The sequence below is a fragment of the Ochotona princeps genome, chromosome 27, assembly GCF_030435755.1.
Source record: "Ochotona princeps isolate mOchPri1 chromosome 27, mOchPri1.hap1, whole genome shotgun sequence".
NCBI lineage: Eukaryota > Metazoa > Chordata > Mammalia > Lagomorpha > Ochotonidae > Ochotona > Ochotona princeps.
This window is the reverse complement of record NC_080858.1, coordinates 24,885,002-24,897,978: the sequence shown is the minus strand read 5'-3', so window position 1 is coordinate 24,897,978 and position 12,977 is coordinate 24,885,002. Positions and strand designations below refer to the sequence as shown.

The 12,977-nt window shown below is 44.9% G+C and overlaps 1 protein-coding gene across 2 annotated transcripts in view; it reads right to left on the bottom strand.

Annotated features, from left to right (window-relative positions):
• The window catches only part of CNTN1 (contactin 1), an 86,459-nt gene that overhangs the window by 21,706 nt on the left and 51,776 nt on the right, over nt 1–12,977 (bottom strand). For both annotated transcript variants that reach the window (XM_058656019.1, XM_058656020.1), the window contains exons 15-19: nt 8,257–8,415; nt 6,273–6,422; nt 5,874–5,944; nt 3,268–3,502; nt 678–781 (exon numbers count right to left, since the gene is read on the bottom strand). In XM_058656019.1, the coding sequence (XP_058512002.1) occupies nt 678–781; nt 3,268–3,502; nt 5,874–5,944; nt 6,273–6,422; nt 8,257–8,415 (719 nt within the window). The remainder of the gene's footprint in view (nt 1–677; nt 782–3,267; nt 3,503–5,873; nt 5,945–6,272; nt 6,423–8,256; nt 8,416–12,977) is intronic.

Here is a 12,977-nt window from a genome sequence, read left to right as displayed (position 1 = left end):
TGAGTGCGAACTCTTCTGAATTTTCACTTCTTGTTCTTAAAAAATATAATTTTAGTTTCCCTATGATTCTAAGTTTGTTAGACTTTATTATATTGTAAACCTCCACATGCCCTTCTATTTTCAGCATTCCAATTCTTGTGCCCTCTGAGATAAGTGCTCCCCACTCATCCGGGCTGACTCCTGAGGGTCACACTCCGCTCCAGCACTTTGGGAGTGTGCCCGATGGTCTCCCAGCACAGATAACATGGGAAGACACATACTTGGTATATTTGTAATAAGTCCTTTTAGAGGCCATTGCAATGGCCATATTAAAGATGCTCTTAAATCACAAATTGCTAAAATGCTTTCCACAAAACTTAGTCTGTTCAGCATTGGATGAAAATGCTTGTTTTTCAGAAGAACTTGGCTAACCATTAGCGTTATTACCTCACTTCAAATTTTGATCAACTGTTCACTAGCACACAGGGTGTCTCTGCCGGGTAAGCCAGAGAGTGGTCTCTGTTTTACTCTTAACAATTAACTTATAACAAAACGTTAAACACAGACAATAGTGTTCATTGTCATATAACGCAAGGCCACACAGAATAGCAAAACATAACATATTTGAACATTGATGGTTATTCACTTATGAATATGCATTTTCAGTTGATAACACAGTTGATAACAGCCAAGCTCACCTGATAGTTTTCCACTATTTTTTCTAGAACATGCTTCCAGTGCACAGATATCTCAGAAGATGACAAGACTTTCACGCCTACTTCTGTCGGGGCCTCACTGGGTGCTGCAATGCAATGAGAGCACAGCTTTCTTAGTAAGACATGTTCAGGAAGAAATACAAACAGCACTACTGTTACAGGCATGAATCAGAACCAAAATTTCATATGTTCAAAATTGCTATAAGGCTTGTAAAACCAAGTAAGCCCATTAATTTCACTATTTCTCCCTCTATTTTTACTACGGTGATTTCATTCCATGGACACTGGTGATTAATGGTCACACGAACCTTCATATGCATGAATGTTGATGAAGCTGAACACACATCATGTGTGATCTGATAAAGCACAGAGACTCAGACTTGTATGTCACCCACGAGCAAGGACCACACTAGCTCTTCCAAGCTGTGGTTGGAAATTAAAATGAGTACTATATCACCAACTGTGCAATATCAAATGTTCAGAATCCAACTTTCATTACACCAAGTGTAATAGTTCGTTAGCTCTTGCCTGCTGCGTACATGAACTCATGATGTGCAGCAACATTAATAAAATTACCCTCTTTCACATACAAGCTAAGATCCTTCTAAAACATTTTTAAAAATCCTTTGAAACAAGTTGTGACTTTCACTGTCCTTGGGCTCAGGAAAGCATCTGAATGTCTAATCTCCCAACTGGGCATCGAGTCAAATATGTATCAAAAAGGCGTCTGTTCAGGAAGAAATGATTTACATCCCTTCTGCAATTACACAAAGAGACCAAGGAAAGCTTTAAGCCGGGTTGATCAATGTTTATTGTCTTTCATTTAAAAGCCATAATCCTATTTAATGTTTAAAAAAAAAAAAGTCCTACATAAACGGTGTTGCCTCTCCAAGTCAAGGTAAACAGGATTGATTTCTAGAAGGAACAAAAACAGATTAACACAACTTCCAGCCCATGCAAGCCTCATGAGACTCAAGGAAAATTTAGGAAAGAAATACAGTTCACATGAATGGTCATGAATAAATGAGATGGCAAGCACAGCCCCTGGCCTGAAAGCTTACTTTAGAATCAAATAAAGCCATGGAAACTGGCTCAATATTACCCTAATCTTCCCTGAGAGACAGACTCATGTAGTTTAAATTATTAAAATTCAGCCAAGTTCTATTCCTGCTGAACAAGCAGACGCATGCAGGACATAAGATTTGTAGTTGCGACTTTCTCATCATTGGATTATAAACTTAAACTGCTCGGCTTCCCGCCTTTCAATGTATTTAACTACTTTTGGAAAGCATGTATGTGACTATCTGCCATGTTTCCACATTTAGAACAAATTCTCCTGAGTATATCTATGGTGTTAGTATGGCATAATGAGATAGACACACGGCTGTGTATTTAGGCATTGAGCCTCATACAAGCAGGGCCATGCATGGCTTTTACCCCCTTACTATCTCTGAGGGGGTGGTTTCAGGACCCCTGCATAGGACTTAGCCCCCGAAGCTCAGTTCTCTTAGATAAAGAGGCTTAATAGCATTCGCTTAAACCGATATATGTACATGCTACCACACACCTTAAAGCATCTCTAGACTGTTTATACACCTAATATATGTAAATTCTTTGTGCAGAGTCATCATTTTAGGAGATAGTGAAAGAAAAATTTATGCATGTTCAATACACACAAAATTTTAAAACATTTTGGACTGCAGTGCACTAAATCCACAGACACAAAATCAGTGGAAACAGAGGTTTAACTGTGTAAAATTGGGTTGGAAGTAAAGATCATTGGATGATCTGAAAGTATACTCTGTAACTAACATGACAACCACCATTCCAATCCCTAAGGAGCAGCCATAGAGATTTTTGTGGCGTTCCACGGGATGGCTAATTGCCTCTTTTAAAGTAAAAGGATCAGGGAGTGGGTACGCCAATAGAGACACCTCCCTGCAGAGGACAGACGAGTCCTTGCCAGCTGAGAAGGCAGTGCCCCTCTACCTGCACTTCCAGCCGTTAGTTCTATAGGACAGGTTTCAGCATTATTTTTTTTCATAACTGTTCCATAGGGTACATTCTTCCATAAGGAAAAATCGTGACTCATGTTTTCACAGAAATGTTCGTAAGCCCTTTGGTGAAATTTCACTACGTTGCTATGATTTTCTTAAAAAGATGCAGTTAATGGGCTAAAGTTTCAGGCAATTTAACAAATAATGCTGAAGTTACAGACTTTTTAAGGAGCAGACTTTAAGCAGGCACTGCACGCTGGTGTTCCACTCCATTGTGAACAATTTCTAACACTACAACAATAGCCAAAGGACCAGGATCAGGAGGCTCAGTCAGGAACTGAAGATTTCCTGGACTCCATGCACATAATACAAAGAGGGAAAAAGGTTTGGCAACATCTGGGTCATTTAGCTGGAGACTGACATTTTAATTTGACTCAAAATAGTACCCATTTACTAAACACACACAGTACCATGGACGAATCTTGATGATAAATCCTGAAGGATGGCTAACCCTGTGCCTACCAGCGAGCTCCAGTTTCCCTCCCAGCTCAAGGCTGTGAGGTCCTGCCTCCTACCGTCCTGTGCGGAGTTAATGACTGCGATGAGGCTGTAGGGTCCGTCTCCTTTGCTGTTGAAAGCCTTCACTTTGACTTGAAACGCAGTGGCAGGGCTCATGCTTTCGTCTTTGTGGACGTAGCGTCCAGTGTCTGGATTTGTGACGGTCACTTTTTTCCACTCCTCTCCATCAAAAGGCTTAAACGCGACTATGTAACCAAAATTGTTGCCATAGTGGTATTCTCTTGACAAAGGCTACAGCGAAAATAAAATATCCCACAGCATTTAGTGATGCGGTTGACAGCAAGGAAAGCCCCAGGCGAGTCACACACACCACATGCTGGAATACCTCTTTGAGAAACCTACTTGGTGCTGAAGTCAGTGGGTGCAGGTGGAAAATGCCAGAGCAAAGCATGCTGGCATATGTGGCAAGCCCAGGAACCCAGCAGTGTTCTGGCTGTCCTTGAGCAGCACAGCTTTGGACACTCTTGTTTCGGAGACCACAGCTTTCCACATCCTGCTCCCACCTCATCTCTCAACCATAGAACATCAGTGCTGTGAAAGCAGAGGTTGTCTGCTTCATGCGTTCCTCATTCTCTTCAGTAACATGTATGTGACTGGTCACAAAATAGAGCTCTTTACAACTGAATGGCTATAGTAAGAGTTACACACGCTTCCAGAATAGCTGTACTTTGGTATAAAATCACAAGGAAGAAAAGAGAGATGGCTTGGAGAGGAGGGTGGCATTGCACCTGCTTCTTGGAGTTGGCTTCAGGTCCCTGTCTGTCTCCAGCACTAAGCCAGCACCCGGCCTACATCATTCGGGCAGCTTCCTAACTGCAACACATGCCAGCAGCTCGAGATAAAAGCACATGTGAGCTGTATCAAGGCAATACTGACTTACAACTCGTCCTAGTACCTGCCATGCAGTCCTCTAGAACCACTAAGGAAATGGCACAAACGAGATATCCATTTTTCTTTTCTTTTTTAAATTCAAAAACCAAAGTCACTAAGTCCTGGGATTAAAAACCCAGATCTAACATGGCACAGCTGTTTATATAGACCTAAGAGAACCATGGTAGAATCTGTTTTGCTTTTTGAGAGAGAGAGATAGAGAAAGAGAGAGACAGAGAGAGATCTCAACTGTTGATTCACTCTCCAAATTTCTGAACCAGCGACACTGAGCCGGCGAAGCCAGGAGCTGGGGTCTCAGTCTGGGTCTCCACCGAGGGAGGCGGACGCCGCAGCATCTGCTCTATCATGTTGCCTCCCAGGGCCTGCTTTAGCAGGAAGCTGAAATGAGAGCAGAGCCTGGATTCCAACCCACGCTTGGTGATGTGCACCGTGAGCACCCCAACTGCACCTGCACCACTACACTAGAGAAATGCTGAAAGAAGCTCTCAAGCTCGCATAAAACGAGATTTTCAGATTCCTGAGCAGTATACAAGAACATTTTTCCTATTGATAGTTTTCAACTGAGTTCACTGAGAGTGCAACAGAATCAGTTATAAAGCTTCAAATACAATAATTCCTGAATCCCACTCCTGAAAACTTGCTTTTGAATGTCTGGGTTGTTTGGTGTTTTGAATTTTCGGACATGGTTCATTCCCTGATGTAGATGCCTGAAAGTTTACAAGAACTGAGCCAAACAGAAAACAGTAAGATGCTGTAATTTTCATAATATTTGATCTTTTTGGACATTTCATAGACAACAAGACTTAGAAATAAATACTTCGTGATTCAGGTTGGCAAACATAATTTTCCTAAGTCTTGCTTTGAAATGTGATTTAAATGCCAAGTATAAAATATGACTAGCACAGCAAAGAGAAGTCAACCATTATATAAATCAATTAGATTCATGGCAAGAATAAAGCCTACTACCTTTTCATAGCTTTTTAAATCCTTTGGAGCCTAACATTGGCCCTTTAAATATCTGTAGTGATGAAATACCAAAAGTATTTAATAGGTAATTGAATCTGAATAAAACACATTGCCTGGATAAATGCCACTTGTCTCCTTCAGACCCTCTGTTGATGTCACAAGCGTCCTGTCCCCTCGCACTTAGAAAACCCAGCTCAGGTGTTTGCCGCAGAGAACGCAGCAGCCTGCTCTTCAGATCCTGCTGCAGGGATCCCCCTCGGGCGAGGGACGGTTAATAAAATATTTTGGATGCTCAGTCCCAAGTCCTTTGGGTGACTGTAAGGTGGACCTTTCCCGTGAGATTACACTAGGCATCAAAACTGTGCCTTCAGTTTAGGATGGGTGTTGATAAAAAAGATGCTAAGTTGTATCTTTGGAGTTTAGAACACCTGAAGAAAATGTTACAAATACAGCTGAGTTCTCAGACCATGATGAGCTCAAACACCCCTGGAATCCGAGGTGAAACTTGAATCATCCTGACTACCTGTCCCTAAGCCTCCCGTTGGTATCTGTGCATGATGACTGCACACTAAGTGACAGTGCGTCAGCTTAACTCCGGAGTCCATGGAAGAACACAAATCAGCAATTTATTCTTGCTTACACTGGGCATTCTCACTCGTTTTTCCATTTGTTTCAGAAAACACAGTGGGCTTGACAATAGCTGTGGATACAGCAGCACCCAGTGAGTGCACCCACCAGTACTTACCGCCCAGGTTATGGTCAGCTCCCTGTTGCTTCCTCCTCCACCTCCGACATCAGAAGGAGCCACGTTTGGTGCTGAGAAAGGAAACATAACCAATCATGAAAGTGGAAGCTTACTGCTTATTTTCTGATGCAAGGTTTTCAGCAGAAACCATGAATGTTTCCTTTTAGTAGGACAGCGAGCAACAGAATGAGTCTTCTACCAATGGCTCATTACCCAAACGCCTGCCTGTGATGGATGGGGTTGGGCCGGGCTGGGACTGCAGTGGGGAACTCAGTCCAGATCTCATGTGTGGGGGCAGGGCTGCACCCAGGCCATCACTGCTGCCTCCCAAGGTCTACACTGGCAGGAAGCTGGAACTCAAACTCAGGCACTCTGATGTGAAACATCTCTTGTACTTACCGGCACCGTCTGTTTTGATTTTGTTTGACGGTATACTGGGCTCTCCCCTTCCTAAGGTGTTCGTTGCTACTACTCGGAATTCATACTCCATCCAAGGAATTAAATCCACTGCTTTGGCCGCCTCCATATTTCCTTCAATAATTGGGGGATCTAACAAGATAAACATTAAATGGAAAGCATGGGCTGATTAAATCATTCTTAGAATTTTGACTGCTTGTTTTAAGACAGAGATGAAAACTCTCCCCTATAGGTTCACTCCCGCACGCTACAGCAGGGGACTGAGCCAGAGCCAAGAGCCAGAGGCTCAGTCTGGTCCTCCCCTCGAGCTGCAGAAACCCTTCCTCCTGGGCTGTTGCCGTTACCTCCCAGCATGAATGTTGTCAAGAAGCTGCAGTGGGGAGCAGATCTGAAATCAAACCCGGTGTCCCTGTGCTATCACCACTGCTCCTAACATAGCCTTCTCTCTTTGCTTCACTGTTTCAGAGAGAATGGCACACAATACATACAGCTGAAATAAACACAAGGAGTGACAAAATGTTCAGTTTATGGGCGTAAGGGGAGAGGCCACTAATGGATGATAAGTTAAAGCAATGGCATGCATTCCTGTTTGGAACATCCAGGGCTGGGAACACTGAATTCCTGCACGTCCAAGCTCCTGGGTCACACCTTACTGCTCAGACCACACCTTGAGAAGCAAGGACTCCTGGGAGAACCTAAGGGACTTCTGTAGGCAGGTACAGCTGGAACAAAAATCTTAGGGACTGTCTCGGTTGCAGTCAGGGGCTAGAAAACAAGTTACTCCTGGTTCATGAGGGATGATGCTCAGCCCCTTTTTTAATGGTATAGATTTACATTCTCTTCCCTGGGAGCAGTGATCATAAATGTTAAAATAATTCAGTACTCCTCAGAATCCATCTAGAAGATACTAATGTGAGGCTATAAATTATAGGTAGGATAGGATTCTAGCTCAAGTACTTCATCAAGATAGGACAAAATATACGACCAAGCAAAGTCTATGCTTTTAGCTCTCTTTAAATATTTCTGTGTGATAAATGATAACCCACCCATACATATGCATGTAAATACTTGTGTATTGCGTATGTGCAGAATTTGTTCCTTTAGGCCTATGACTCATTACCTCATTATCCAGGGAATTTGATTCTGGCAATGTAAATATATAGCTTCCTAGGATACTATACACATGATAAATCATAATAAACACAAACCACCCCAGGCCCAGGCCCAGGCCAGGGGTTAACTCTGGACAGTGTCTGTGTGGCTCCGACCACCCCTGGATGCTGCTGTCCACTCTGAGTGTCAGTAGCCTGTGGGCTCGGATGAGAAGTTTAGCCTTATCATCCCTCTGACTTTTCTTTCCACTCCACCGTTGCTCACACTCATCCAGAGTGCATGCTTCAGCTCCTGCTCCCACACGATGGGAGAGCGAATGTGGAATTCTGGTGGGCTCTTCAGAGAGTGAGGGGGGACACTGCCACCTGTCAAGACTCGGAGAGGGTCCCCACAGAGGGATCCTCTTTCCAGTGGATGCTTTACAATCACCTCAAGCTCCCCATAGAAAAGAGGTGATGGAGGAGGGGAGGGTTAAGTGGGGTCCTCTACCCAAGGACATGTGTATGTCATCTTATTTGGACAAAGGGTCTTGGCTGAGCTGGTCTAGTGATACACTCGGGTCATCTCAGCCACCTGGAGGACAGTGCTTTCCGTGGGACTCGCTGGGGCCTCTCCTGTCCTCTTAGACAAGATGCTGACAGTTAACTACAGAATGCTCAGGGACATGGGGAAGTAAAGGAGCGTGACATCATCAAGAAGGCAAAAACCCAACAGCAAAATACACTCTAACTTACTGTAAAACAATACTAAGACCAAAATGACTTTGAGGAAATCAGAAGGAGACTGACCTCCAGGCTCTCATCTTCCGTAAAGGACTTCCTCAAGACACACAGAGTCATCAGACAACGCTCACCTGTCTTTGCATCTTTCCAGTCATCAGAGAGCTGAGTCTTTGTCTGGATGGTGTACTTGGATATGGGACTGTGGTTGTCAGAGCCACGGCTCCAAGTAAGAGACACGGACGTGGCTCGGACGTCTTCTATCCGCAGACCACCTGGGGGGCCTGGGGGACCTGGAAAGAAGTGTGGGTAATGAATCAATGAATTCTAACTAGGGAATGAAGCATAAGCCTGCATATAAAAATAGTCCCCTTTGCAGCAAATCCCAGGAACGTGTGTACAATAAAGCCATAAAGTCATAAACAATGGTTGCATTTTTATATAGATATAATGAATCAGGTTTTTGAGATGTAGCTCTAATTTTTTTTAAGATTTATTTATTTTTATTACAAAGTCAGATATACAGAGAGGAAAGACAGAGAGGAAGATCTTCCTTCTGATGATTCACTCCGCAAGTGAGCACAACGGCCGGTGCTGCGCCGATCCGAAGCCGGGAACCAGGAACCTCTTCCGGGTCTCCCACTCAGGTGCAGTGTCCCATATCTTTGGGCCGTCCTCGACTGCCTTCCCAGGTCACAAGCAGGAAGCTGGATGGGAAGTGGAGCTGCCGGGATTAGAACCGGCGCCCATATGGGATCCCGGGGCGTTCAAGGCAAGGACTTTAGCCACTAGGCTATGCCGCCGGGCCCTATATATATATTTTTTAAATACAGACCTAAAGAAGTAGTAATGCCCCTGGTGGATTTCATGGAATGAAATGCCATTATGTCAAAATGGTGTTATTATTCAGGATGCACAAAGAGCGCTTGGACTCACAAAAACGAGCAGAATTATTGTGACATTGAGAGGATTCCAACTGCGCCCACTGAGCCTGGGAACCTGCAGTGGCGGCATAGTTCAGGACACAGAGGAGGGCATTTGGAGAAGCGATTTTCTGCCTCTGCAAACAGAACAAATACTTAACCTAAAACGTAGGCTATTTTTTTATTTTAAATTTGGGGTAGAAATTTCTGGGAATAATTTCAGGCATGATTTTAATAATAATCCCAGGTGAGTTCTAGCAACAACAATAAAGAATACTGGTACATAGGGAACAGTGAGCAGCGCGGGCACGTCGAATCGCGTACCGAGGAAGGGGACACAGGGACGGCTGCTGTGGGGCTCAGCCAAGGCTCGGAGGAGACGGTTCCTAAGGCACTGCCCGTCTCACTCCTGCCCCCTCTGCAGTGGCAGCCTGTGCTGAGGGCACAGATCAGAGAGAAACAAGAACACTTTGGAGAAGAGTGAAACGGAACGACAAGCAGCACAGGCCATGGCGATGATGGACAAGGTCGTTATGAACACTGCATCACGACATTGTCTCTGTAAAAATGAGTAAAAGTTGTCAGAGTGCTGAGGTCACCCCTGCTGCTGGTAACGGCTCTTGGAGGACAGAATGCCATTTCAGAACCTACCTTTACTTGCTTTCCTTACACCGGAAGAAGTCCGCCCTCAGTGGAACAAAATGAGCTGAACACACCAATTAACAGTTTGGGTAAATAGTGCCTTTAGTTTTACAAACCGAGCCTTTATGTTGACCTATCAGTGAGCAGGTGGGCTACCCGGCTTCTCTGTCCACAGGGGCCTGGGGCCTTGCAAGGGCTCGAGGGGTGTAAGTGACCCCCAAACGGTCTCCAGTTTCCTCTGGGATAAGCATATAAGGGTAAAGCATCTAAGGAGGGAAGATTTCTGGGGTCACCCTCCTTCCCACGGACAAATCTTCAGCAAGAAACGGTGACAGAGGTCCTGTTTATTTTTATCAAAATGGAAAATCTCAATGAAAAGTTTGAACACATTTTTTTAAAATACAGGACAAATTATCCTCCCTTTTAAAATAAAATCATCTTAGAATGAAAGCTGTTGAGAGAGCAAGAACGAATGGTGTTAGGGAAGGCAGCAATTCTTCATCAAAACATGACAAGCAAAGTTCATCAAAATATGACAATAAAAGTTGGAGTTGTATCAGTGTAGACCTACGCCTGTCTCCAAATTATTCAAGCCAGTGGTTCTATTACAACGTTATGAAGCAGAAACTGACATTGTATTGTTGAGGTCTAAAGGTGGATATCAAATAACTCAACGTTCCCACGAACAGGGCAGCTTAGCTCTCCTTGACCTCGCGCCTGGATCAAAGTGAACACGGAGCCCAGCGAGGAGACGGGGAGGCAGGAAGGGAGTCGTGCGTTCTTACACTTCACACCAAAAGATGTTGTTCCCTCAACAATGTTCTCCCTTTCTGGCACCATCACAGTTGCCATGGGTTTCCGTTCTAATTTTCACACTTTCATTCCCAGACTGTGTTCCTACTAGGACTTGGTGGTGTAATTTCAGACACAGATTACACAGGAAGAAGCCCACCAAGCCTGCCACACAGGTCTCTGTGGTGACAATCACAGACATGAACACTCGTACATGGCTTTAATTACCCTAGTGCAATGACAAGTGACCTCATTTGCAAGGGAGTTTCTTCTGGAACCATAACTGAGCCAGGGAACTAGCAACCTGCTGAGCCTCAGACGCTCAAGACAACTGGGAAACTGACTTCAGATAAACCCACACAGTATCCTAAGGGCCTCATGCACTGCTCCGCATGGTTCTTGGAGTTCTGACCACGGACAGCATGGCGTGTAGCTAGGGTCACCCCACGACGAGCCCCTGGCCGAGCTCATTCCTAACTGGAAGCTTGTCTCACAAGAACAAGATGACTTCTGAAGAAACAAGAAATTTAAGTGTAGGAGTTTTGTTGCTGTTTTTGGGAGAGACTCCTCAGGGAAAGAAAACACGGTTAGTGAAACTTTAGTCTCACAAAGAAATCAAACATGTCAATTTTCACCTCCTACGTCTTCCCAAGCTCTTCCACTAAAAAGCTTTCATTTATGACTCAAATGAAAGGATCCAAGAAAATGGAAGGGCAGTAGTTAGGAATATCTCAAACCCGGGCCTGTGGTTAAGGGCCTGGCCATCTTCAGTTAAATCCCACGTTGAGATGACATGCTCCTCCACTCGCCGTCCAGGATTCGCTTCCTGTCCCACGAATCCTACAGAGCCACGTCAGCCGTCACTGCTCCTCCCAGCTTCTCATCTCGCCTGCCCAGCCATGCGCGTGGTTCCAGGACACTAGGGGCTGCTGGACCACACTCCTCTGAGCCTGTGTCCTAACGGAGACCACACGGGAGTGCACTTCCCAGGGCACTGCTCACAATGTGCTTCAATAAACCAGCCAGCTCGTCCACTGAGGTTCTCCTGCTGTATGATTACTTACTGGCTATTCTTAAATGTGTTGCATCACCATCTGATTTCTGAACATACAGAATTTCAAAGAACAGGACATGAAATTCCAAAACTTTCACTTGGCCAGAGACAGGCTGGGTTAGTTCACTAGGCAGGTTTCAGATGTTAGTAAAGCTGCATGGTTCTATGTGTAACATCACCTGTGGCTCAAAGTACACTAAGGGCCTTTGAAAGGGGGAAATAGCCTCTAAGAACTAGCTTGTGGGGAGGCACTGTGGAAGCTCTAGGTAGAGTTAATCAGTCCAATCTAGTGTAACATGTTAAAAAGGTAAAAAGGCTTTCCCAGTGGTCACCAGGTTGGAGGCAGGCTCGCACAAACGGGGAGCAAGGGGTCCAGCATGCTTTTCTGTCCATCTTTTCTGCTTCTACCTGCAAGAGGAAAGACCATCGCTGAAGGGCGTGTGTGTGCACGCCCTGTTACAGGCAGGAAACTGCCACATGCTTGCCAGTTGGTCACAGCTCCTGGATGGTGAGACTGATGTAACACATGAAGAGAGTTATTTTCTCCTAGACACTGAGCAGGTGGAGGGCAACAGGGGGAGCTGGAGAGACAGGCTTTGGTCCAATCCAACCTCTCGCTGGTAAACCATGACCAACCTTCCAAGGAATGACAGTTGTAACCTGAATCAGTACTCAAAAACCAAACACACACACACACACACACACACACACACTCACACACTCACAAACCAAAGCAACTTGGACTACCTTCCTTGTAGCACGGCATGGCAATACAGGCTGACCTAGCAAACATCTACCATGCCTTACATATTTCCAAGAAAAAGCTACTGAGGGCAGACTTTCACACTGATTGTAAGAAGGTATGCAGTGGTTGGGGCTGGATGTTGTGGGGCATGTGTCTTCGGCAACATTTAATTGTACTTACTTCTAGTCTCTGTGTGTGTTAATAGCAAAGCAGAAGGAAACCAAGGGAGATATTTACACATAGCAGAAGCAGCACCCAGGAAAGCTTACCTCTGCAGACTGCCTGTTGCGAATCCAGTCACGATAAGTAAATGAAAAAGGCCACAAAACTCACACAACGCTTTAAGCATATGAAATATTTTTAAATATTTATTTTATTTCAAAAACAGAGTACAGAGAGGGAAGGAGAGACAGGCTGTCTATATGCTGGTTCACTCTCCAGATGCCAGATGCATGCAGTGGTTGGAGCTGGTTCGGTCTGAAGCCAGGAGCTTCTCTCAGCTCTCCCACGTGGGTGCAGGGGCCCAAGCTCTCACGGCATTTCTGCTGCTGCCTTGCCAGACACATCTTCAGGGAGCCAGATGGGAAGTATAGCAGCCTGGGCACAAACTGATACCCATATGGGATGCCAGAGCCACAGGCAGAGGCTCAGCCTGCTACACTACTACACCAGCCTTTATCATGAAATTCAAAGGAATCT